Here is a 26201-nt window from a genome sequence, read left to right as displayed (position 1 = left end):
TCAGATTAGAGGCAGTTTATACCCTTCCTTTATCTTTCATCTGAGCTCTCTTTCTCATTGTTTTTTCCTGCTTCTGCTATTTCTCAGAGTTTCAAGATCAAGTATGACCTTAAAACAAAAAAAAAAGAGTGTTAAGTGTAATTGCAATGAAGCCTGGGCTTATAATGGCATGAAATTTTACAGAGAATCCATAAATTTTTTGCCTTTTAATTTCTTATTCTTGACTAAAGAACAAAGCACCTGCCTGCTGTTGCTATGTCACATAAAGCATTCTAGATCTTACGGTCACAGATAACATAAAACTTTATTAAAAACAGTTACCATAATTAGAGCTCTTCATTTTCTCAGGGCACCAATACAAGGTCAGACTTAAGGTAGCCTGTTCTTAATTATCCCAAATTTGTGCATTGCTGACACACGTAACTTAAGCATCCGCTTCCCACCCCTGCCTTTTAAAATGTTTTTTTACTTGTTTCCTATTCATTTAATGAAATTTAGGAGGCTAGAACTCTAGTACCATTTATCTTCTACTTACAGAGGAAAAGCTTACCCCCTTTAAACATTCTGTAGCTTTAAGAGAAGTTAGGACATTGAAAACTGGACACAGTTTGAAAGCCTTCCTTTTACCTACGCTTCTTCAGATGTCCACCTGATGGGAAATCTGCCTCCATTCTCTCACTGCACCTACCTTGACTCAGGCAGTTTGGACAAAATTAATTCCTAAAAGTCCCTTCCAGCCCTCAACTTTTATGCTTCTACCTAAAGAATGGATGTCAACATAGGTAACTGCATTGATGATGCCACATGACAAGACCCGAAGTGTCTCCTGAGGCTTTCTTGAGCAAGAAGAACAGAAAATACTGATGGTGTTTCCATCACTTATCATGGAAAATAAAAAAGCAACAACAGATGCTCTTGAGCTCTCTGTAGCACTTTAGAAGTAGAAATGCATAGCTCTACTTACAGCTGGAGAAGGACCAGTACTAATCAGCCTGCCAACTCTAGCACATCTGGGAACTTTAGAACAGATTAATCAGCAATTCCCTTCCAACACACACACGCGTATATACATACATATGTGTCCGTGTACAAATACACGTATTTATATTCACAAGATAAATGGATGTGTATCTCAAAAGTTGCATGTGCATATAGATAAAAGAATCCCTGACACTAACACTAAGATACTTCATGGACACTTACTCCAGAAATCACTGGACTTAACACTTTTAAGTTTCTTCAGATAAGAAAGTTAAATTTAGGAAGGTCCCAGTGTATCAGCTTCCACTATGTTTATAACATCTTACATGGCATCAGATGTTATATGTGAGGGGCAGGGTCCCATGAAAGACAAATTCCCTACAAACACACAGGTTAAGGTGTTTTTTAGCTGTTTTTATTCTACCCTTGCTTAAAGGCAACTGAACAACCATAATAACTTTTTATTGAATCCCCGTGTTATTTCTGGAGTTATTACGATACCTTTGTGTGACTGAGCCCGCTTCTGCCCTGACACCCCGGCAAGGCAATAAGCTCAGCCATGCCCCCATCACCTTCCTCAGTAGCCCCTATCGCTATTTACATCCCACCAGATGGTGGCCAAGCAGAACCGAGACCCTCTCGCCCCTCCTTCTCCCCTTGGCTGGTAACCAGGCCACTACCCTCTTGCAAGCGGAGAGACCACTCTCAACAAAGCTGCTACGGCCTTACGCCAAGGAGCTCTGCAGTTCCCCCGCGGGCCGTTGCCCCACACGACTGGGTAGGGACCATCCCCGCAGCGGCCCGGCCCCAGGGGAGGGACCTGCCGGCAGCCCCAGCCCGCGGGTGGGCAGGGGAAGGGGGTCGGTTCCCCCCCAGCCCGTTTCCCCCGAGGGCGTGGGGAGGCTGGGACACGACGCCCCCCGCCCGCGGCCTGCAATGGACACCGCGCTCAGAGGCCTGCCCGTCCCCCGGGTGGCGCGGCAGGGGCAGCCCCTCCCGGGCTGGCAGCCCCCTCCCCGCCGCCCCGAACGGCTCTGCCCCTTGCAGCGGGGCGCGGGGTCCCCCGGCTGGGCGGGAGAGGGGCGCCGCGGCCCCTCAAGGCCCGAGCCCTCGGGGCGCCGCGCCGTGCCCCGTCGCGGCCGGGATAGGCCCTCGATTCCCCGGCCTGTCGCTACGAGCCGCCCGAGGAGAGCGCGGCCTGCAGCGCCCGGCCAGGCCCCGGCCTGAAGTTGCCTCCTTCCCCCACCGCCCCTCCGAGCCCGGAGGCGGGGAAGGAGGAAGAGGCACCTGCGCCAAGCACTGCTGGGGTGGGGGGAGGCGGGCAGCCGGCCGCCGAGCCCCACAGCCCCTCCCCGGCTGGGGGGGAAGGGGGTGCGGAGCCTTCCCCCGTCCTCGGTGTCGCAGCTGATGTCAAGCCCTCGCCTCCCTCCTACCTGACAGCATCCCCCCACCCCCATGGCTCCCTCAGCCCCGGGCAGGCCACAAGGGGGACTTGAACCTAAAAAAAACATCACCACGAAAATAATACACACACACACACCCGCCGCCCCCCCCCCCCCCCCCCAAACGCGCCCTGCAAGGGAAAGAGGAGGAACAAAACAAAACCCTACTCCCCTCCCCCAGAAGAAGATGGGGGGGGTGGTCCCAAAGTGACCAGTTCCTCAACTAAACCGATCCGGTTCCCCGCCCAACACCGAGCGGGACTGCGGCCCCCCCCGGCCAAACGCCGACCCGCCGCCTGCCCCCCGGCAGCGACCGCTGACCCCCGCCCGGCCCCTAGGGAGCCGGCCCGGGGCACGGCGTGACAAATATCACCCGGCGCCCACAATGCACACCGCGGGGCTGTTAACCCTCCGTCGACGTTCCCCCCAAAAATAATAAAATCCCCTTTTAAGGGGCAAAACACGCGAGCCGTCAAATAAAGGGGCACCCCCAGCGCCCTGGAAACACTCTCGTAAAAACTTTGTCCACGGCTTCCTTCCCCCCCATAATAGTAGAATTTAAAACCTGTCAACCATTTTAGATCTCTACTTAGGAAACATTATTCCCGGGCACCGGTGGGTTTGAGAAACGACTCTGAGCGCCGCCGCAGCTCCCCTCCCCCCGGGCCGCGGGGGAGGCGGCCGAGGAGGAGGAGGAGGAGGAAGATGCTTTCTGAGGAGGGGGTGGCGGGAGGGGGCGAGGGACGAGGAGCGTTCGCTTTACCTGAGACTAGCCACTGGCCTCCATTGTTGGAGAATTCAATGGCATTGACACAGCCGAAGTGGCCCAGGAGGTCCTTCTTGTAGAGGTTCCTGCAGCCCCGCAGGCGTCTCCGCTGGAAGTCCTGGGTGAGCAGGGGGTCCCCCTCCAAGCCCCGCTGGGACAGGAACCCCACCACCGACCGCATGCTGCCCCCCCGGCCGCCTCTCCTCTTCATGCTGCCGCCTGCGCCGCTCCCCGCCGCTCCTTCCCCCACCGCCCCTTCCCCCGCCGCCGCCGCCGCCGCCTCCCCTCCCCCGCTTCCCCCCTTGTTATGGTTATGATGATTTTTCTTTAGCCAGCCATGGCAGAGAGGTGTTAGACACTCCGCCGCTTCCTGATCCCGCTGGCTCCTCCCCGCTCCCCTCAGCAGCTGATCCTCAGCTGCAGCCCGCGCCTCCCGGCCCGGCTCTTAACGGTCGCGCCGCCGCCGCCGCTGTTTAACTCGCTCCTGTAGCGGTAGCGGGGGGACGGGGAAATTCGCCACTCCGAGGACCTGCGGGAGGACGGTCCCCGCCGTTACCGCTCGCAGCCGCGTCGAGGGGCGGCCCGGCCCGGCTCGCCTGAGGGGCTTGCTGCTGCCCGAGGCCGGCAGGGAGGGGTGGCAGGGCGGGCAGGTGCGGCCGCCGCAAGCGGGTGTCGTCCCCTGGTCGAGGCGAATGGGCAGGGACCGCTCCGGAGCCGCGGCCGGCCCGCCCTGGGCTGTGGGGGGGCGTCGGGGGGGGGGCCGCGGGGTCCTGCGGACAACGCACCGGAGAGAGGAGGAGGGAAGATACACCCCAAGTGCATGGGGTTTGCTGTGGGGTTTGTTCTCTGTAAACGCTGAGGGATTTTTGTGGGATTTCCAAAAAACCCTGTCTTTAGAATTTTGCTGGTTTTCTTACAGCGCTCTCAGAGGTTTTATTGCTTGTTCACTCCTGCTCCTGCCCGAGCAACACTGAAAATAGCAGGGTTGTCCCTTCTCAAGTAAGTAGATCTCTCTGCAGCCCCAGAAGACTGTTTTTCTTCTCTTACCCTTCAGTATCAACAAAACCCTAAAAGGCAGCGGGCTAAACAGGTGGAACTGATCTCTGTTGTCCTTCACTGTTTTACGACACCCTCTGCGTTTGTGGGGAAAAACACCTTTTGTCTTTCACAGGACCCTGTCCCTCGCATGTAACATCTGATGCCGTGTCAGACAACAGGAGTGCCGATCGAAGAGTAACGTCTGTGAGGCGCAGCACAGATCCCCCCGTCCCACCTTGCAGCATCTGACCCCACGCTCCCTGCGCACGAGGTGAGTAGTCCTGACCCGTAGCTCGAAACTTTCAGGTCAGTATTTCCCCGCGGATGCAGATGAACTGGCACCAGTACTTAGTTTTCAGAATAGGAGGAATTAGTCTGGCAGTCCTGGCCTTCTTTGTGTGAAACTGCACCTGCTGGGACTTCGGAGTTTCCAAACTTTAAAACAAACAAACAGAAGAACCCTTCCTGACATAAACTGTGGTATGGCAATATTTCTGAGTGCTGTTAGACTGCTGCCATGTTCCCGTGGCAGATTTTCAGTTGAAATTGAAATTATTACATTCTGGAAAGTCAGTTAAGTGCTTTGGGTTTCTTCTTTGTTAAGATTATAGAAAGAATGTGAAATCATATAAACCATGCTTTTTAGTTGACAACACCACAGTGTTACTTTTAATGCATAACAAAAGAAAATAACAAACTTTTCCTTTTAATCGGGGAAAAAAAATGTAAGAAAATGTATAAAAAATACAGAACGTTTCTCACGTTTCAACTTTTTTATATAACTTTTTTTCTATATGTGACATCAGTAGGTATAAACATCAGAACTTAATTACAGGTGTAATAATAATAATTTGAGAGGAATATCCAGACACATTCTGTTAACTGTTTTCTGTTAGAATGATAATTAACAATGCTAATATTGAAGTGAAAACAACTAGTTAATCTCTTTGCATCTGAGGTATATGAAGGTTTTTTTCTAGTTACAGTTGTTGATGGCCAACTATTGCTATGTAAAATGTCTAGCAAGCCTCAGTATGGAGAGGCAAAGACCCTGTCAATCATGATTTGTGTTTATTACCTTAGCTTCAGACACAGGTAAATTGCACTGGTATAAATCATATTTTATAGCTCTTTTGCTTGCATGCTGTGAAATTCTGCAGCATTACAATTATATCAGAAACTGTTGCTTGCTTCTGAATCCCCAACACAGGTAAGTGGCATTACATTTTTCTACCTGTAGACTCTAAACTGACTCCATCGGTTTGTATTCCATTTTCTCCTCTATAATTTTCATACTGCTCACATCATCATATGACCTGAGAGCCTTCCAGAAATAAATTATGGAATCATAGATTCATAGAATGGTTTGGGTTGGAAGGGACCTTAAAGATCATCAAGTTCCACCCCCCCTGCCATGGGCAGGGACACCTTCCACTAGACCAGGTTGCTCAAAGCCCCGTCCAGCCTGGCCTTGGAACGCTGCAGCTGTCACTTTTGTCACATGTGGTTCATTTTTTTCCTGAAGTGTTGTTCAGTTTGGATGTCTTTTGGTTCCTGTATTGAAATAAATAGGTGTAGGAGCCTTCCATTTGAAATGCAACACAATAAAATCTCTGGTATTTTTTCTCCATGGTCTGGATCTAGTCTCTAGGAAAGCTGTGTACTTACATGGACAAATAGAAATAAAATTATTTTCTAACCCCCAGTTCTAGGATTTTCAGGAAAGGTTTAACTGAGGTATTTTTTAATCACATTTGAAAGCAATCAGAAAGAAGATATCATGTTGTCAGAATTTGAAAGAAAAATAATAGAAGACTGCCAATCTGTTCTGCTAAATGCAATATTCTCTCACGTGACCATAGAAGTTAAAAAAAAAAAACAGTGTTGGTAAGCATTCTTTTCACTCTCTGATTCCTTTGTCTGAATTAATTTTGAATATAACACCTCAGGAAATGATCATGACTTATACTGGTAACATTTTCCTTTGAAATAACATCTTGCTGTGTTAATAATGCTGGAGTGCTGTAATCTCTTTAAAACACATACGCCATTGGCCTGAGTCATGCTGAAGTGGCATCAATGAAGCATCTTTTTCTACTTTAATAGGAACCTTCTGCAACTTGGAATGGAATTGAGGTATGGACAGTACTTAGTCAATTTACTGTTCTGTTGGACGTGTTAGGACATGAAGTGCTGTACTGAGACTGTCTGAATGTCACCAGCCAAACTGGATTGAGCCTGGCCACACTCACTGGGCAGAGTAAGTCAGGGTCTGTACGCACTGCTTGAGCAGCTTCATTCTCTAGGATGTTCATAGTCTCCTCCATGCCTCAAAAGCAGCATGAAATAAAGCACAAAACATGTTCTGACTGGAGTTTCAACAAGTAGGCAATAGAGGGAAGGAGTCAACTGGAAAGAAAATGGGAGATGATGAACAGCGTGGTGACTTTCTGTAGATGCACTTGGAAATGAAGATGAGTAAATGTTTGATGCAATACGGAAGAGGGAACTAGTAGAATACTTCAAATAGAGAAGTGATGTGGTCAGAGTAATGATCTACATAAACAATCTTGGGTTGTGGTTTCAGTTGCTAATGCCAGGGCTGTGCACAGCCCAGTCTCCCAGCAGTGCTAAATCGATCTAGATCAGGTATGGCCATGGTGTCACATTGCTTTTGCATTAGCTCCCGCCCATGCTACAGAGTTTTTGTTCTGCCTCTGGAAGGACTGACAGTAACTGATCTGGTTTTAATGTCTGCTGGTACAAAATTATCCCTTCAGCATTTTTTCTGAACAAATTTGAATTGGCAGAGTAAGTTAAATTGCATGAGTGGTTTCCATTTGATGGCTGTGGTGTGTATTTCATCATTAATAGGAAGCCTACAGTCAGCTTTATTGTCAGATCATGACACTTACAGCAGTTGATGGCTGATGTGTTATGGGCTCTGCTGGAGAGAGAGGGGTATTGGGGCAGTCTAGGTAGGGAAGCAAGAGACCTCAACAAGGGTCTTAGTTGCACGGATGGATCAAAGGACTTTGTCTTAGAGATGGCATATAGAAGAAGTCTAAAATTTAGATGTACCCTGAGTGCTAGGATCCACAAAGAGGTTTCAGTCAGAGCTGAAGGTTGATATACAAGCTCGCGTGGCAGGTAGAGTGGTGATTGTTATCCACAGATACACACAAAGATAGTAAGAGGGCTTTCAGAGAAGAGAAAGAACCATGTTCTAGCTCTGCTGAGCTTTAACTTCCCGCTAGTCATGCACAGAAGAGAGAAAAAGGCTATCATTTGAGTTTGGATAGAGGGAGATCGCTCTGGGGAAAGGAGCAGATCTGTAAATCATCTGCAGAGAGATGTTAGTTGTATTTCTATTTCAGATGAGAGAGTTTAGAGATAATGATGGGAGGATAAAAGGAGAAGACCAATGATACAGCTCTGTCAGAGAATACTTGGAAGGACAGCTTAAATAGGTGGAGAAAAAAAAAAAGGTGTTAAGCATGATTGATTGTGTTAAGTCAGAGAGGATGAGGTTTAAATATATTTTTTTCAGCTCTGTTGAACCTTTGAATGGTTTTGGTTAATCTAGAGTGGAAATGGAGAAGTTTGGACACTGATAGTTAGATGTCTATGGAGTGAGTCTAGAAGTGAGAGAGAGCAGTTATTAGGAAAGTGGGTCTGAGTCAAGGCTTTTATTAATTTGTTTATTTATACCTTTTTTTTTTATTTTTGAAGGGAAATGGAAACAAAAGGGTAAACCAAGAAGACTATGTCATATTTTAGCCATATCATTTTCAAAAAATAATTTTGCTTGTGGAATTTATTCTCTCTAGTGGCAATGAGATGGTTTCTGGGCTTTTCTCCTTTTCCTTACTAATTTCATGGACCAGAAAGGTGGGAAGAACAAGCATTGTTCTCTCAAGTGTCTCCCCTTGGAGCTGTTCAACTAAAGATGTAGCTTTAACATGCAGCTGAGCCAATCTAATGACTTGTGGCCACCGAAAGGTGGCTTTATTTTTCTCAGTGGTGTGTTCTGTCCCTTTCTTTGTGCTGATGCTGCTACTTACTGGACCTGCTTGTCTGCTGTTTTACTGAGTTCATTTGGCTCATGGAAGTGTCCCAATGACTGCCAAAATCAGCACAGGCTAGTCAGGAGTGCCCTGTTGGGAGCAGAGTTTTGGGAGATGAGGGATGTCACCTTCTTAGCAGTCATGAACTGTGAGGCCTTCTGTGTGCCTTCTGGAACTGAGCCACTGGGATAAGTTAAGCAGCTCTTCAAGAAACGGAATTGTGAAATTCCTCTCTATTCCTACATAAGCAATGAAAGAGTTGGCAATTAATAAAGAAATAAGTTGGTGATGATCAATGTTAATACAATTCATCCTCATGGGATCAATCTGGCAGCTCACACCTCTGAGCAGTTTTTTCAGATTCTTTGCGAAACCTGGCAGTGAATTACCGGTGAGTTACCACTGATTCATCTTTTGATTTAGGATGTTTTCACTGAGATCTGGGTCTTTGGTGAGATAGTTCAAGGAGTTAAACCAGAAGAAAACTCTGGTTTTTTGTGGTGCTAGCTTCCTGCTCGCTTAATTGCTTGAATCAAACTGGCACCAGTGTTCGCAGAAGTGAGGCATCAGAAGAATGTCTACAGGTGGAAGGGGGAAGCAGAATCGCCTTTTCAACAGGAGCTAAACTTTCTATCCACCTTGTTGCAATGTGAAACTCCACCTTTAGGATGTGGCCTCACAGCTGATTGATCTCATTCTGACTTTTTGATGAAAGAAGCAGTCCTACTGCCTCCCTGGTATCAGCCCTGTTAAAACAAACCCTGCTCAAAATGACTTACTGAATATGTAGTCATGGGGTTACTAGCATTGACATGAGGAAGATAAATCACATTTAGGAGTTGAAATGTGAGTTTGGCTTTCTTCTGTAGCTTGGGATGGTGCCCCAAATAGAGCGTTATTAATGAGGTAGTGGGGACTACACGCAGCTCTCTGCTTATTGTCTGCTAACAGCAATTTAAGTCTTGACTGGAGCCTCTTTCCTCTCATATTCTACAATCATTGATTTACCTTTGAACACTGAGTCATTTACCCTAGCCTTCTCCCTGTTAAAGGATGAGCTAATGTGATTATATTTTTTTTTTTTCCTGTGATCAGAACAAGCAAAGCCTGGCTTCCTATGGACTTAACCTGATGTGGCACTGCTGTGTGGATTCTCATGTATGTTAAGCAGTGTCTGCACATGCTTGCCATCTTACCAGTGACAGCTTTATTAGGATCTGTTTCATTGATTTGGCTTTGTATTTCATAGAAGTTACCTTTGTTCAAATGTAGATAGAATTGGGCAATGGCTTAAACATGTTTTTTTTGTCAAGGAAAGGGGGAAGAAAGGGGACCCATAGGCAGAAACACCAACAGACAGTGTAATTGCATAAGCCTGCTTTCCTTAGGAAATCAGGCTAAAAATTAATCTTTTGACAGGGACCTCAGCAGAGATCTCAGATCAGGCTACAGAGACAGAAAGTAAATCTTGCTGTTTACCATGTAAAGGCTTACAGTTACCTGCTGCAACAGATTTCTCATAAGTAAGGCTAAGCCAGCGGTGGGTGATTACTCCCTTGGTTACCTTCTCATCTTCAGCAATGTCCCAATCAGGCTCTGGGAACTTGGGGTTTTTTTGCCAGAGTGCACTCATGCATCAGTTGTTTTCATTTATTTTTAATTTAACCTTTATACTTTTAATAAATGGCCATGAAGGTAATACAAGCTGTTAAAGAGACTTGTGGTTTACGGGACTCTTGTTTATGTCAGTGATGCCATGAAAAATAAAGGCTTTAAATGCAGCCAAGGATACAGTCCTGTTACTGTAGAAAAACTAGACTCAGGGGTACCATTATATAGCATCTTCTCTGTGAGACTTTCACTGTGTAATAAATGCTGGGGTATTTTATTGTTTTCTTCTCTTTTGTAACTTTACACTTAAGCTCTTATTACCTTAGAAACTAAAAAAATTTGTAAAAGGAAAAACTGGCCTATTTCAGATTTCTGGGTGGATGCCAGTTAATTACAAATGGGTCCAGCTATGAACAAACTTTACAGGTTTATTCAGATTTGGTTGCTATTCTGAGTTCATCTTGGGTTCTCTTAAGAATGCGTTGCCTACCCTGTAGCAGGGCAGCTGGATCCTGGAGCCCAGCCACATCAGCTGCTTGGGTCTCCTTCCAGTCACTTGAGCCTTGAAATAAGTCTGTCATGTCCCCAGATGTTAACTTTTTTCCTTGAACTAGTTTACAGCTGGATCAGTTCCCTGATTCTCTGGCCCTGTCATTACAGAAATGCTGCTGCTGGAGCAAGGAGTGAGCAGTCGATCAGGTTGAACAGGAAATGTGGGACTAGCCTTCCAAGTGGCCGTCCAGGTTTATGTTAGATTACAGTGACCATGTAGAGCAAACATTGTATGTGGAGGGAGCGGGGGCGGAGGGGGGGGAGTGGGGTGTGTGTGTGTGAAGGAAAGCGGAAGGGAGAGAAGGAGGGAGAACATGTCCATCTGCCTGTGGGAATTCGGTTATAGCCAGACCCCTCCAGCTTTTTCTCCTGAGCACGCATGTGATGCACTTTTCTCCTGAGCGTGAGTCATGTGGTGAGCTTCGGAGCAGCGCTGGCTCCTGCTTGGTAACCTCCTTTTCAGCTGGTCAGCTGTGTCTGCTACATCAGATCATAGGGGAAGGCCGGAGAAGCTGTGGCTGGGTTGTGACTGTGAGGGAGATGTGGGCCTTCCCTATAGAGGAGAATGAACCAGAGACAAGATGTGTCAGTTACTGCAGTGTGTGAGACTGCAATGCTGTTTAATCCCCAGTGAATAAATATAAGAATGGATAAAAATTTCTTCACTGTAGAGCAAGATCGAGGGTCTTTGCAGAAAGACTTATTGTACAGAAGCTGTAACTCTCAGGTATAAAACATTTGTACCTTCAAAATACAGACTCAAGTCAATGAAAAACAAACTTTCCTGATGTGACCCCACCACTAGTGAGACCCGACATGATTGCACCATCTTGGCTTAGACCAGGTCTGTAGAACAAGCAGCTGTTTAAGCTTTAATGGCCTGGTCATCTTTTTTCTGACAGGGAGAGTGCCTTATTTGCTCAGAGAAGTGTGCTTCTGGAAACCAGCTGTGTTCCTTGTTTGCTATCAATTGGTCCCTACCTCATTCCTGAGTTTAAAAAAGGGTGGAAAAAAAGTGAGCATTCACCTAGACTGAAAAAACACTGCTTCTGTAGAGGTTTTTCCGCTGGTGACAGCCATTGGCTGCTTTACTGCACCCCTTGGACAATCTGCTAAATACCACGTCACTGCTAGGGAGATCCTCCTACCCTGAGGATTACAATTGGCAAAGTTAAAATTAAATTTGACGCTGACTGTCAAATTGTCAAAGCAATTTAAAACAGTATTTCCTGTGGCTTTAGTGTCTCCTTTGAACAGATGCAGCTAGCCAGGGTTCTGACAGCACAAAAATTAGGAAATACTGGGAATTGCAAAGGAATTGGAAGACACAGGGTGCTCAGATCCCTTTGAGTTGCAATGGAATTTGGGCTGGAAGCTGCTTTTTGACAATCTTGGTCTCAAGACTTGGTGATGACAAACCTGAAGGTGGTAGCTAGCTGCGTACTTGCTGTTCCTATGTCGTGGTGTCACGGTTCTAATGTTCATACTTTTTCCACACACACGAGCTTTGCCATAATTATGCCTCTGTTAAACTCTTAATCCTTTCCACTTGATTTTCTCCTTTTTGTTTTCTTCCAGTTAGCCACTTTGGAGGTGGCTACGATTTGCTTTTCAGTTTTCCGGTCTGCCTTTGTTCTGTCCCTTCCCTTCTCCCCGCTGCCTCCGTGCCCTGGCTCCCGCGTCGCCTCCCCAGCGCAGAGGCTCTGGCTGTCCCGCGGGGCTCCCCGCAGCCCCGGGAGCGGCGCCACAGCCCCGCGGGTGCGGCGGGGGCCCCGAATGACCGCGGTGGCAGGCCGCGCCTTCCGCGGCGGAGGCGGGCACGGCAGCCCGGGCCGTCCCGCTGCTGCAGGCCGGGCCGGTACCGAGAGCCGCGCGCCTCCGCCGCCCGGCCAGCGCTGCCGTACAACATGGCGGCGCCCAGCGCCCACTCGCACCGCCGGGAAAGAGGAAGCGTCCCCCACTCTAAGCCTCCCGGTGTGTGCGGCGACTACCCCGCGGGGGGTTCCTGCTGCCGGAGGCAACCGTTCCGCGGAGACGCAGGTAGCGGGTGGGCGCCCCGGCGCGGCGCCCGTGGGCTGGGCGGCGGCGCGGCGGGGGCCGGGAGGGGAGGGGAGAGGTTGCTGCGCGCAACCCCGGGGGCGGGCCGCGCCGGCCGGTGGACCCGCGGCCTCCCTGGCCGGGCCTGCCGCGCCTCCCGCCTGCTCGCTCCCCGCGGGGGCGGCACCCGGGCCTGTTCCCGGGATATCCCCGACCAAGCCTGAAACGGGCAGCGCCTTCGTCCCGGTGCTAAGGGGAGCTCTGACCCGCCCCGACCTGCCGCCATCCCGCCGGGGCTGCGGGGCGGCCCCAGAGCAGCGCTCCCTGCCCTCTCTGGGGGGGCCTGCGGCGGCCAGGCCCCGGCCCCGGCCTAGCCCCCGCGCCTCGCCCTCGGCCCACGCCGCCCCCAGGGCCTCCTCGGCCCGGCCCGGGGCTTCTCCTGCCGGGGCGGGATGGGGGGATCCGCACAGGCGGGCTGCCCGGATCAGAGGGCCGCGGTTTGCATTGTACCCCCCGGTTGCCGAAGAGGTGGCCGCGGTTGGGCCACGGGCAGAGGCCGTCGGTGCGGGGGGGCCGCGTTGCTTTCAGTCTTCTCGCTGAGTTTAAGAAGTGAGAGAAAATTACCTGTCGCTTCACAAGCCTTGGGGCAGGCGTCCGTGCCCGTGGCCTGGATGCTGTCAGCGGTTGCGTGGGGCTGTGGTGGCACCAACGCCACAGCTTCTGCTTGTGTTGAAGAACTTTAAAAATAACACCGTGGGCTGGGGAGATGGGGCTGAAGAAGCAGGATTGATTTCATTTTACTGAAGGGGAGCTGAGCTTTTGTATCATAGAGGGAAAACTATGTTGCAAGTAGATGCTACTTCTTTAGGGCTTTTCGATGCCTGAAGAGCCATTTGACCCTAGTGTGTGAATGTAATGGACAATGCCTGTTATTTACTAATGCATGAATGGACATGCTTATTCTGCAGTAATTTCGTCTTGGCCTTGTTTGGGTTGATCTAGTTCCAAACAGCTAAAAGATGTTGATAATAGCCCCGACTAGTTTATTTTTGAAATATAAGAGTTTTTGGAAGCATCCAGTTGCACCGGTATAAATGAATAGATGCCCTGTAAGGTTTTTGGTGGTGTGATCAACAGCAGCATTCATTCTCCTGATACTGCCTAGTCCACCACTAGAGCAGTGTGTCTTCTGACCCCCCAGTCTGTCAAAGTGGGACCCAGTCCTTTATCTGTCAGGATCACAAGTTATGGCTCGAACCTTGTTATGATACCAGTGGGTGTATTTGATACCTCTAAACACATTTCATTAAGTTGTCTTTAATTTCCACCTCTCTCGTTTTTCTTTGCAGGCCATGATAAAATTCTACAATGCCGTTTTGAGTGGGTGAAGTGAAGGGGGGAAAAGGGGAATAAAAAAAATGCCCAAGCAAACAGCAGTGACGATTACTTTGGCAACCCTGCTGGGTGTTGCAGTGGGGGGCCTGGTTTTGTGGAAAGCAACCCAGCGTCGAAAAGGAAAAGCATGTAGTAGTCAGCGAGAGGACGCTGTTATAAACTCAGGAGACGAGAAACTGATTAAGGCAGAGGATAAGGAGGTGCTTTCCTTCTTCAGATCTCCCACCTTTTCCTGGGTAGAGAGGACCCCTGGTGCAGACATAGTGATAGTTTCAGAGCAGGAGGAGTGGGATCGTGTTGAACCTTTCCTGAAGAAGGAGCTGGAGAAGTGGCCAGTGCTTGGAATTGATTGTGAGTGGGTGAGTGATTGCAAATTGCAACGGGAAATCATTGAGGGTGGAGTGATTCCTTTGTTTAAATGGATACAACAGGACTGTTGAAACTTGCCTGTGTGATTATCTGTCATGATGGCCGTGAAAAGTAGCTGCTAATTTTGATTGTTCTCACGTTTAAATTTTTAATTCACTAGTTCTATTCCTTTACTGAACTCCTGGGATAAATCGACTGTACTAAACATATTGATAATTGTATGGCTAAATACAGCATTATGTGTTTTTTATAATATCTCTTTAAAGGTGATTTACCAGAATATGCTTGGGTTTACACTATTTTAAATCCAGCTACATCCTTAAGAAACAATTTCTTAAGAATAATAATCCAAAAAGGAGGATAATGCTGATATGTAACTCACTGGGACTACCAGAAAGCAAAGTTACTCTTCTGCTTGTACGTTTGCCTGTGCAAACTCTCAAAACAGGCTTTGAGTCATTTATAAAACCTGGCTTTGCCATTATTTTGGCTGGAAATTTATTCACCCAACAGTCATTAGTATAAGCCACAGTTAAACAATGTGTTAGCCACCCACTACATAAATGTTTATGGCATTGTGCTGATGTGGATTAAGAAATGTGTGTGATTTCTTCCTCCAGCTCAGCTATGAGGGGGAAGGGTGAAAGGGGGAAAGTTTATATTGTAGGATTGTGGCAAGAAGTAGCTTGGGGACAGTAATACCGTGAAACAGATCAAATAATTTGCAGTAAAATTTGAGAGATGTAACAATACTTGACTGTATGAACTGATAAGTATTTCAGAGGTCTTCAGTGGCCTCTTCTGCAATTTGTTTCAGCTCCAGTATTGCTAATGATAGTGTAACCCAGACACTGATTTTTGTCTTTGTTTCAGGTATCTGTAGAGGGAAAAGCAAATCCTGTATCCCTCCTACAGATGGCTTCTTCCAGTGGCTTCTGCGTTCTTGTTCGGTTGCCCAGGCTTGTTGCCAGTGGACAGACTTTCCCACAGACCCTGTTGGACATCATGGCAGATAGCGCTGTGTTGAAAGTTGGGGTAGGATGCTGGGAAGATGCTTGCAAGTTACTTCATGATTATGGTCTTCCAGTCAAAGGGAGCATGGATCTCCGGTATTTAGCCATGAGACAGCGGTGAGTGTCTGAAGACAGAGGCATCTCTGTTTGAAGCATCATTTGAGTTGAAAATATTTTAAAAGTAATTTGCATATGCTGAAGGATACCAGGCAGGTAGATCTGGAGTTCTCAAAGTGGTTTTAGACCACTTTAGGTTTAGTGGCCGTTGACAGTCGCAGCCCAAGAACATGTGAAGCTTCTGTTCTATGGTCTTAATGGAAATGAAATCTCCGTGAAGATTTCACATGCTAATTGTGCCTGTTAGTCTTCTCATGCAATACCCTTATGGACTTCTCTGAGTACCATGCTTCAGCTTTTAAGAAGTCCAGACACAGTGATGTAATGCAGTGAGAGTGATCATCATGTCAACTGCCTAGAAGTATGGGGTAAATGTGACATGGGTTCTACATAAGTGGAACTGTTGAATTACAGGATTTCTTGAAAAATGACTAAACCAGTTCTATTTTTCTCAATAAGTAACAATGCTTCCATTGAAACGTTAAAACTATGATGTCATTTTCTCATCCTTCATTCTTCCTAAAATAAAATGTTTTACTTGGGAGTATTCTTCATGTACAGTATATGTATGCCTGGGTGTGCTGTTAGTCATCTGGGGCGTGGTTTGCTGACCCGATGGTGCCTTTTTTGCACTGAGGATGGACTTCTTGTCTCTAGTGGCAAGGATTCCTCCGAGTCATTCCTGACTCTCATGCTCCTCATGAATCCCTGGGGCAGGCGGTCCATTGCTCTGTAATAGACCTTCAGTTTGGAAGTGGGTAGTTCAGAACCAAACACTTCAGCCTTAAATGTTACCAACTCCCGGCCTTGCCTGTTTTACATATTGCAGGCACTAGATGATTACTAAATCTAGAAAAGACATTTTAGCGGAGGGGAGGGATAGGGCCCGTAAAGCTGACAGGCAGCTGTGTGCTGTTTGAGTGGGAGTGCATGTGCATCATGCATGGTGTTCTGGCAGGTTCAGGGTATATGAGGCCGTCTGAATTTGCGTGGGGGTATAGTTTGGTTTTTAATATGTTTGTTTCACTTTCTTTGTTAAACTGAAGGAAGGATCTGCTTCACAACTGCCTTAGCCTTAAGTCTTTAGCTGAAAAAGTCCTGAACTGCCCGCTTGACAAGTCTCCTCATGTGCGTTGCAGCAACTGGGAGGCAGAAGAACTGACACAAGATCAGGTGTGTCTTTTACTTCAACTTAGTGTTTTGGGAAGAAAAGCAGCCTTCTTAGTAGAGAATGGGCATTGCAACAGGGGTATCTGAGGCTTCTTCAAGTTCTGCTTCAAAACCTTATGTGTGACTGTGGTCTGAAGTTAATTTCAGATTCCATGCCTGCATTTTCTTCATTTTCCATGAAGATAATTTTCTGCTGTTCTCCCTGGATTCTTGGCCCTTGTTTCCCTTTAGTCCTGAATGATCTATAAGGCAAGATCCCTTAAAGAAGTTTTTGTGCACCTAAACCTCACATTTTTATTATTTTCTTTCCTCCAATCTATAGCAGTGTTGTGGATTAAACCTGGCCGACAACCAAACACCATGCAGCCACTTGCTCACCCTCCCCTGCCTGGGGGATGGGTAGAAAATTGAAGGGGTAAAGGGAGACTTGTAGGTTGAGATAGAATAGACCAGTAACAATAATAGAAGGTACAAATGTGTAATGCACAACTCAATTACTCACCACCCGCTGACTGATACCCAGCTCATTGCTAGCTAGTGATCCTGCAGTACCAGGATCCCAAAACTGCAATCCCAGGAGCAAGAGAGAATCCCCACCTTCTCAACTGACCCTCTTTATATACTGAGCATGACATTACATGATATGGAATATTTCATTGGCTAATTTGGGTCTGTGCTCTGGCTGTGCCCCCTCCCAGCTTCTTGTACACCTGCACACAGGCAGGACATGGGGAGTTGGAGAGTCCTTGATCTCTTAGCAAGAACTGAAAACATCAGGGCATTATCAGCATTCTTCTGATACCAAATCCCATACTTAATCCAAAACACAGGACTATTCTAGCTACTAAGAAGAAAAATTAACTCTATCCCAGCCAAAACCAGGAGAAGCAGTCATTAGAGAAAGACCATGGAAACCTTGTTCACCATCTTTAGACCATTATGGTTTCCCTGATTGCTCACTTTCTTTAGTCATGCTGCAGATGTCTGTAAAATCAGTGACCGCTAGAGGGAGTGACAGGATAAATAACCACACTGAATATTCCTAGACAGTATGTCAAAAGGGAGCTTTTTATTAGGGAGGGCTTGGTGGGGCAGGAGGGTATTTAAGGCCTGACTGACCTGAATTTTTTTTCAGTCCCTTGCAGTTCCTGGGGGCACCCATGAGTATTTAAAATCTGACTGACCCTAAAAATGTGGGGTGTGGTGATGTGAAAGGGTCACCCAACTGCCAGAACTTCACATGAACTTCAAAAGGAAATAAATCCAGCTTCTGGCTCTACTGTACCAAGTGTTAAAGACTTATAATGTTTGGGAGTGTTTTCTGTTTTTCAGTATCTTGGTGTCTATGCTTTTCTGCAGGTTCTCTATGCTGCTAGGGACGCCCAGGTCTCAGTGGCTCTGTTCCTCCATTTGCTGGAATTTGCCAGCCTCCCTGCTATATCTGAAGGTGAAAAATGTGTCACTGCTTGGGAAAAAGCACTGGGTAAATGCCGGGGCTTGGTGGATATCCCGTTTAAAGGAAGAAGGAGTGGCAGTACAGGAGAGGAGAAGAGTGGAGAAGGACGCTCCCCTCAGAAAACAAAGAATCGGAAATCTTCGGTGAATGGCCAGGCCTCAGGCAGTCAGCAAGTGAGAGATCTGCGGAGACAGAAGCGAAAGCCCCTGGGCATGGGATATTCTGCACGGTAAGTCTATGAGCACATTTTGCTCTTTGCATTGCTGATGGAAAACACTGAATGATGGCTCATGCTCTATTCATTAGACAAAGCGGATAATATGAACTAGGAAAGGAAACACAGGACCTAACAGTCATGGGAGCCAGATCCTGTTTCTGTTTTCCTCATTTCCCTCTAGGTGGTATTGAAAGCGGGGGCAGCACTTGGATCTACCAGGTCATGAGCAGGTTGAGGGGTTTTGTCTTCAGCTTTTGCCCTTCGTTCTCCTGTGGAGGCATTAGCTGGAGGCTGTTGGCTTTCTGGGTGGCAACTGCACAGAGCTTGTCCTTTCAGCAGGATCTGCCTCGTGGGCTGCTGTTTGTACTGTGCTGCCCCAGGTCACTGCGGCCACAGGGATGTCAGGGTACTGAGCAGAGCTGAAAGCTAAGGTTAGGAGGGGTGAGACACCTTACGTGAGGTGCCAGAGGGCACAGGAGCAGTCTGTGGCAGCATCAAAAGCACTGCACTTCTGTGTTGGCCAGGGAGGGAGAGGAGGGAACAGTACGACTTTGGCCTTGCAGAGGCAGATGTTTCTGGATTCAGGTTCCCTGTCCCGCTGGCAATTTTATGGAGCAAATCATAAATTCTTACGGCCTTTTGCTAATGACAGTTCAGTTGTTTTTAAATTGAAACAAGTTGGAGAAGTCTCTTTAAGCTCAATGCAGTGGAAGACATGGAGAGCTAGTATGTTTGGTTTTGTTTGTGTACAATCTAATAAAGTTTATCACTGGATATAGGAACTCAAATTGTCTGTAATTACCATTTGGAAAGAAAAACAGTCATTTTAGTATTTGTTTTCTCCTTTTCAAGTTTATTGGATTGGCAATAGAGACATTTTAGTGTAGTCAATAATATTGATTTCATTAGCAGTCATTAACAGTATTGTGTTGTACACAAGTCCCTCCAGATTTTTTTGTTTGTTGAAGCCTGAACCATACAAAACAGGACTGCACCTCATGGGAGGATTAAAATTTAAACAAAATTGCATCCCAAGCTAAATTGAGATCTCCTCATGTTTGTTTATTTATTTATTGTTTTTAACCATGCTTGACTTCATGAGAGATCCATAGACCCACTGTTTTTTACAGTATCTCCAGCAGTGTGGCTCTGGTCTGTAATAAGACTGGTTGTGATTCAAAAGTGCTTCTCCACTCTTTCTTTCTAGACTCCTGTTTAGTTTTAATGTTTATTCATTTAGAGTTGGAAAGTGCTCAAATCAGCTGAACTGCTGATGCTCAGTGAAAGGAGACCTCCTGTATCATTCTGTTGGTTTTTTCCCTCTGTGGACCTCAGAAGAAATCCTTTTGTCAGATTATATACCCTCTGATACAACCTTTCTAGCTGGTAGAGCTCTGCTGAGTACTTATTGATATGATCTCATTGGAGAGAAGAAAGGGAACTCACAGTGTATTCTGACATGTCTGTATCCCTGGCTAGTTCCTCCCAGGTGCTCTCCGAGCCCAGCCTGCTCCGCTCTTCAGTTTTGTTTGAAGGAGGTTGGCAGAGTAAGGAAAGGTTTTCTGCAAAACAGAGCCCTTCCACACACAGCCACAAACCACCAGAGACTGCTCAAGCAGGACTTCTCACCACTGATCAGGTTAGGTGCCTGTGTTTCAGAGGGCCTCAGCTCAGCTTCATGGACTCGTGTTTGGGTTCCCAGTGCTGCAGGAGCCTTTTTGGAGCATTTGTCTTGGATGAATGAGGTAACTGCTGTTCACACAAAGTTTTAGAAAAGTCACCTTAATAAAGCATTAAAATAGAGACAGACAGCTGATCCTTGAAACTGCCTTGCCTCTCTTTTAGCTTATTCTTAGCTCATCGTCCTTCTTGACTTCAATTCTCTTTTGTTTTCTAATGTAATTTTTTTTTAAATGCTGTCATTATTGATGGCATCTTTTGAAAACTGGGATTCAGAGTTACAATTCTGTTGGCAGCAGGAGAGCAAAGATACCTTACGGTCAGCTGGTGAACCCCAGGTAAGTTTTTAGATGTTTTGCTTTCCTTAGCAGCAGCCTGTGCAGTGCTCAGCGGCCTTAAGTGTGTGTTTAGGGGCACTCCTGTGATTTGGAGGAGGCTGCATGATTTGCAGCATGGAACACATGACTATAGATAGCTCTATTTTTTGGCATGCTGTTATAGTTGCTGTAATGCTGCCCTTGTTTCTTAGAAAATCTCCACTGTATGACAACTGCTTCCTGCATGCACCAGATGGACAGCCCCTGTGCACTTGTGATCGCAAGAAGGCTCAGTGGTATCTGGATAAGGGAATTGGAGGTGAGCACACCAATTTTCCTGTTGGTATTTGAAATGTAGCTTTATTTATTTTTTTTCCTTGTTTCTTAGATAAATGGGCATGAATTTTTTTGTATCCTTTCATATTGGAAATATGGTTTGGTATTCACTAGGATGAATCCTGTGTTTTAGCATCATTATTTTAGCTTTCAAATACAAATTTGTCTTGAATATTCTCTATTTGCCTTTACCTTTTCAGAGCTAGTTAGCACAGACCCATTTGTTGTGAAGCTGCGGTTTGAGCCTTCAGGACGTCCTGAGTCTCAAGTTGATTATTATCTGACAGTCAAAGAGAACCTGTGTGTTGTATGTGGCAAGCGAGAATCCTATATCCGGTGAGTTGTTTAGTGGGATAGGAGAAAAATGCATCTTTTAAAACAAGACAGAGGTCTGCATCTAGTTTGGCATCCAGAAGCTTGGTTAGTGGCCTGAAACGTCGTGCTTGTTCACATCTTGGATGGGCTATCACTATTTGAATGCTCTGTAGTTGTATGTGTCTGGGTAAGTTTGACACGGAACAGGCTGGCCTTTCCTCCTACAGAGGCAGGAGGTATCCGTCCTTGGGGAGAACAAAGTGTATGGAACACGTATGTGCTGCAGTTTGAATGGCAGGGGGCAGCAGTATACCAACACACGCTGTTCTGATGGCATCCCCGTCTGAAAATAGCTGTACTATTCCTTCCACTACTTAATCCATATATTTTTGAGAGGTTTAGGTGAGCCTGAAGCCTATGAGGTCACAAAAGGTGAGTTGTTTGTCTTTGCAGCTGCTACTGTTTAGCTGAGAGGTATGCTTCTCACAGTGCATTGCATTATTATTTTTTTTTTTTTTTTACAGTATGAATCAGGTTTTTTTAAAATTGAAAGTGATTAATTTTTGGAAGGGAAAAAAATGAGAAATGCAGAAAACCTGTGGAGAGAAGTACAAATAGAAAGAAGTTGCATAACCTATTGCTGTGCTGAGGGTCCTGACTCTGGTGATCTTTGTTTTCCTGAACTTTTAGTATTAGTTGACCCTTTATGGGCCAGGAAGAGGAGGAACTGGGAAGTGGCAGCTCCAGGCAAACGTAATGAGCTGGCTGGTTTATATTTCCTAGGAAGAACGTTGTTCCTCATGAATACCGAAGACACTTCCCTATCCAGATGAAGGACCACAACTCCCACGACGTGCTCCTACTCTGCACGTCCTGCCATGCCATCTCCAATTACTATGACAACCATCTCAAGCAGCAGCTGGCTGAGGAGTTTGGTGCCCCCATCGGCTCTGAGGAGGGTGTGCGTCTGCTGGAGGACCCTCTACGCAGGCAAGTGCGCTCGGGGGCCCGGGCCCTGCTGAATGCAGACAGCCTGCCTGACCCCCGAAGGGCAGAACTTCTGCAAAGCATCAAGGACTTCTTTAACGCAGAGGCAGTCACCCCAGAGATGCTCCAGGAAGCAGCTGCTCTGGAAACCAGGTATGACAAGCCCATCAGTAGATGTAACATTTTAGTCATTTATGTTGGCACATAAGTTCAACAGAAAGTTGTCTACACACAGAGCTTGGGTAAATATTACTGCAGCAAAATAAAAGAAGATCCAGTAGGATTTGCAGAGTTGAGGATCACACATGCTGACTTCTGCCCACGCCCACAAGCTTTTTAATGAAAATAAGACAAAATACATTGCTGTTCTCCTTGAGATACTGATCTTCCCTAAAATAATGGTGTCAAGTTAAGGAGTGTCTGAATTTGAGACTAGTAGGAGTTGATGTGCACAAGAAAAATGAGCCTTTTAGAGGCTCATTTATTTTATGTTGTGAGCATAACTTTATCACTTTTATAAGCCTGCGGAGTCTGGATTTATATTTTGATAAATTTAACTAGAATGCAAGGATAGGAAGACGACAGTTGTTTGTACTGTAGCCTAAGGCTCTAATCAGACAAGCACACTCTGCATTTCTTACTGTGTTTTTGTTTTTATATATTCCCTTCTCCCCTTAAAGCAGCAGTGGTCTGTGAACTGCAGCTCTTGTTTCTTCCCCTCTTTCCCTTCCTCTTCCAGCGATCTCCTTCTGTTCTTCTCTCCATCATCCCCTCCACTATTTTGTACTTGTTCCGAAGGACAGATCAGGGAGGGAGACTGAAAGACAATCATATCGGAAGTCTCCCTCTCCTTTTTCTCAAAGCCTTCCCAAATATCTTTTCTTAATAAGTATCTGGTCTCTGTCTGCATGAAATCAGTATTTTCTTCTTGTTATGCTCACTGTTGTTTGTAATGTGCCAGTGTTATAACTCAGAACCTATCCAGGCAGGGAATTAATTCAGCGGCAGGATCAAGGCTCTGGAGTGTCATATGGTTCTTGCCTTGAGAAATTTGCAGTCTGTCTCCTGAAGTGTTTGTAATGGACCTTGAGAGCTTTGTGTTTAGTATTGTTATAAAAGAAGAACACTTTCTCAGTTCAAAGAAACCAGCTTCCCAGTGTAACTGTGTTCCAAAATGCAGTCTGGCATTGAAGCAAAGCTTAAAACTCTCCCTCTTGCTTAGTTTACCATGTGTCTGCAATTAAATTCTGAAGCTGAAAGTATCTTCAGTGTCTTGCTGTTCACTGGAGACAGGTCTAGGGTCTGACAGGGGGTTTGTGTGAAAATAAACTCTGCTTGTGTCCTGGCAGGATCTGGAATGAGAGCTACATGCCGCATGGACTGAAGGTGGTGCAGTGTTTTGCTAAAGGAGGCCTGCGCTCCCTTATGCAGTTGGAGAGACGCTGGCGGCAGCATTTCTTGGACAGCATGCAGCCCAAGCACCTCCCAGAGCAATGGTCAGTGGACCATAACCACATGAAGCTGATCCGAAAATACGGGGAGGATCTTCAGTTTGAGCTGTCGTGAAACTGACTTCCTGGACTCCAGATAGTGTCTAATGGACGTATGTAACTGAAGGTGGAAGGACTGTTTTTATTTCTATGTCTCCACTAACATCTGAGCCTGCATTTGCAAACAGGCTGCAGTAGATCTGCCAGATCTGGCATTTTATAGAGTTAAATCCATTGACTTGAATTTTCAGGTGGTTTGGAATTTTTAATCCTAGTCTGTCACTGACTAGTTCAGTGCAAGAATGATATGCTAAGGGAACTTGTCTTCTCAAAGTGACTATGGAGAGTTATTTTCTACCCCCCAGGATGTCTGATGCCTCCAGACCATTTCTCTTAAAGCGGAGCACAATATAGAAACATTTCCAGGTTTTCTGACAGATACATCTGCACCCTTGTCTGCACCTTGAGAGTCTCCTGATAAAACTCTTCCTTTACTTTCAGTGCAGTTGTACTCATATGAGTTCTGCTCAGAGAAGACTCCCTGCCAGAGAGAGATTCCTTTTTTGGAAGTGGCAAAGAAACATTGCCTTCTTCTTTTTTGATTCTGAGCTGCATCAGCATGGCAGATAGGCCTCAATGAGTTTCTTGGTGGCAGGTGCCTGATGAGAAGTGACACTGACTCTGGCAGTATGGAAGCACCCATGTTAAGCCTTTTCTTAAACAGCTTCCAGCAACACACAGGCTATGAAAAAACGTCCTTTCCTAATGTGGTGGTTTAGTCCCTGCCGGGGTCTGAGACCACGCAGCCACTGCCCCTCCCACACAAAGGGAGTGAAATACAAAGCCCCAGGGCTGAGATAAGGAAAGGTTTAATACAACAGTGCAACAGCGACAAAACAAACAACAACAATAACAATAACAGTAATAACAATGAACAGAGCAAGGTATGTACCAATACAGCAGTGAGAGGAACGGCTGCACAAACCCACATGCTCACGGATTCTTCCCGCGCTAATGGTGCCAGGACCTGAAGTCAGCATGGTATATGAATAACCCAGCTAGAGCTTCCCCCCCACTGCTGGGGAAACTTAACCCTATCCTGGCTAACCCAGGACACCTAATTCCACTTATTTCTTATGAATAGCTCTTGGTGGGTACCTTTTCATAGCAGACTGAAATGAGGTCAGGTGTCTTAAAAAGGATGAGAGGAAACAAATGTCATTTAAAGACCAGCATCTTTTAAGAGGTCAGACCATGTGTGGCAGAAAACTGGAAAATCTGGTGTTCTGTTTCTGGATTTGATGTGTGTGGTGGTGAACAGGTCATACTCTCTCCATGCCTGTTTCCCTGTCTCTAAAATGGGACTAATATTACTTAAATATCTCACAAGGGTGTTGTGAGGCTTAATTAATTCATGTTTTTGTAAAATGCTTTGAAAATATAAGCTAGTGTATGCTAATTATTACTGTTGGTTTTTAAAATGTGCTGCTGTCTGACTTTCTTACATGTTTTTTGCCTGGTGCTAGACCTTAGTTAAATATAACTTTTTAAAAAAACATAGCCCTTTCTGTGAAATCACTTTTGATGATTTTGGTTGCATGAGATGAGTGTGCTTCTCTTGAATGAAGCTATGCTCAACTTTTATAGGTCTCTATAAAGAAGTTTCAGTAAAACTCTTATCATACTTCACACTACTGTGTATAGCGCAGCTGACCCATATTTTATTATACCATTTGGGCAGAATCATGGACCTGCTGTGATTGTGGCTGAAACTCTCCCTTATCAGATAATTCAAGAAATTTCACAGGCCGGGGTGAAAAACCTGTTTGTAGCAGAGACTGTTTGAGATAAGTAGGAGCCATGGAGAAATGGTACATTAATACCATCCCAGAGGAGCTGCAGTGGCAGCCTGAGCACAAGGAATCAAAGATTCATGATAAATACTACTTATCACAGAGCTGCAAATGAGACCATTTTCATTATAAGGGCAATTTTATTCCTTTCCCGTACCACTGGCAGGTCTTAACAAAAACTGATCTAGCCAAATGTGTTCTGTCTCTGTGCTCATTCACACAGCTGATTATAATCTCAGCAAGAGCCTCCTGTCTACAGCAGCAGCTTGGGTATAACTGTTTCTCTCCAAAGCATTTTGAGCATGTGTTCAGATATGGCTATCTCCTGTCTTTAGTGCCATCTGATCAGGGTGGCGAGAGCTCTTTGCACGGCTTAGAAACTACTTTTCAACGATCAGGAGTACAAGGTGTCCACCTCACTTCTTTGTACTGCTTTGGTTTTTCTCCCTTTGTTCTGATGCAGAAACTCCTGATAAAGCTGTCCTTGTTTAATGGAACCAGTGGGCTCACTACAGGGCTTCTGTCTTTTCTGTTTGTTGAGACAAGAGAATGATGTTGAGGCAAGAATTGGACTACAGGTCCTCTAAAATTTAAGAAGTCGGTGGTATCATTGAAGAGTTTTGTGGGGTTTTTTTCCAAATTACTTATTGAGAAATAGAAATTTGCAAGGAAAACTTCATAAATATTTTCTTAACTAAGACGCTTTGTTGTTTGTAAGATATCCTTAACTTGCATCATTTTAAGTCAGCCTGGAAGAGGAAGGAAAGTGATGTATTTATTGTGCAGAAATAGATTATTTTTATATGATTATGGTTTTAAATTTTCTGCTAGTCTGAAGATAAAACTTTCTTGTATGTCTTCATCACTAATTGTTATTCAGTAAAAATTTGCTCTTTTACCAGACTTACCACTATTGAAGCTCTTTTTTCCTTTCTCGCATGCCTGCTTTTTCTCTTCTTTCCCTGAGTCTCACCCTGTCCTTATGAGTCCAT

The 26201-nt window shown here is 46.0% G+C and overlaps 2 protein-coding genes across 19 annotated transcripts in view; one reads left to right on the top strand and one right to left on the bottom strand.

Annotated features, from left to right (window-relative positions):
* The window catches only part of DCAF5 (DDB1 and CUL4 associated factor 5), a 74320-nt gene extending 70876 nt beyond the window's left edge, over window positions 1–3444 (bottom strand). The window contains exon 1 of the mRNA XM_074824387.1: window positions 3187–3444. Coding sequence (XP_074680488.1) covers window positions 3187–3400 — 214 coding nt within the window. The 5' untranslated portion in view covers window positions 3401–3444. The remainder of the gene's footprint in view (window positions 1–3186) is intronic.
* Window positions 3445–3484: 40 nt separating this feature from the next.
* Window positions 3485–26112, top strand: EXD2 (exonuclease 3'-5' domain containing 2). Of its 18 annotated transcripts, none has more exons than XM_074824376.1 (10): window positions 3487–3839; window positions 4361–6487; window positions 13844–14248; window positions 15132–15388; window positions 16435–16561; window positions 17918–18243; window positions 20441–20547; window positions 20765–20900; window positions 21663–22019; window positions 23216–26112. In XM_074824376.1, the coding sequence occupies exons 3-10, from the start codon at window positions 13913–13915 to the stop codon at window positions 23430–23432; spliced, it is 1863 nt and encodes a 620-aa protein (XP_074680477.1). In that variant the 5' UTR covers window positions 3487–3839; window positions 4361–6487; window positions 13844–13912; the 3' UTR covers window positions 23433–26112. The 18 variants fall into 18 exon arrangements, with proteins under 18 accessions (XP_074680484.1, XP_074680485.1, XP_074680477.1 ...); XM_074824374.1 differs by having other exon boundaries at window positions 4109–6487; XM_074824375.1 differs by having other exon boundaries at window positions 3487–4026.
* The last annotated feature ends 89 nt before the right edge of the window (window positions 26113–26201 follow it).

This window comes from Strix aluco, chromosome 4 (assembly GCF_031877795.1).
Source record: "Strix aluco isolate bStrAlu1 chromosome 4, bStrAlu1.hap1, whole genome shotgun sequence".
Lineage (NCBI taxonomy): Eukaryota > Metazoa > Chordata > Aves > Strigiformes > Strigidae > Strix > Strix aluco.
The sequence above is the reverse complement of the archived record's forward strand: the minus strand, read 5'-3'. Positions and strand labels throughout refer to the sequence as shown.

Excerpts from the sequence above, each read along its gene's own strand:
- EXD2 (XM_074824376.1), top strand. The coding sequence starts at position 13,913 with ATGCCCAAGCAAACAGCAGTGACGATTACTTTGGCAACCCTGCTGGGT. Across the intron at positions 14,249-15,131 it reads TTGGAATTGATTGTGAGTGG|GTATCTGTAGAGGGAAAAGC; the intron begins GTGAGTGATTGC and ends TCTTTGTTTCAG. Across the intron at positions 20,548-20,764 it reads TCTGGATAAGGGAATTGGAG|AGCTAGTTAGCACAGACCCA; the intron begins GTGAGCACACCA and ends TTACCTTTTCAG.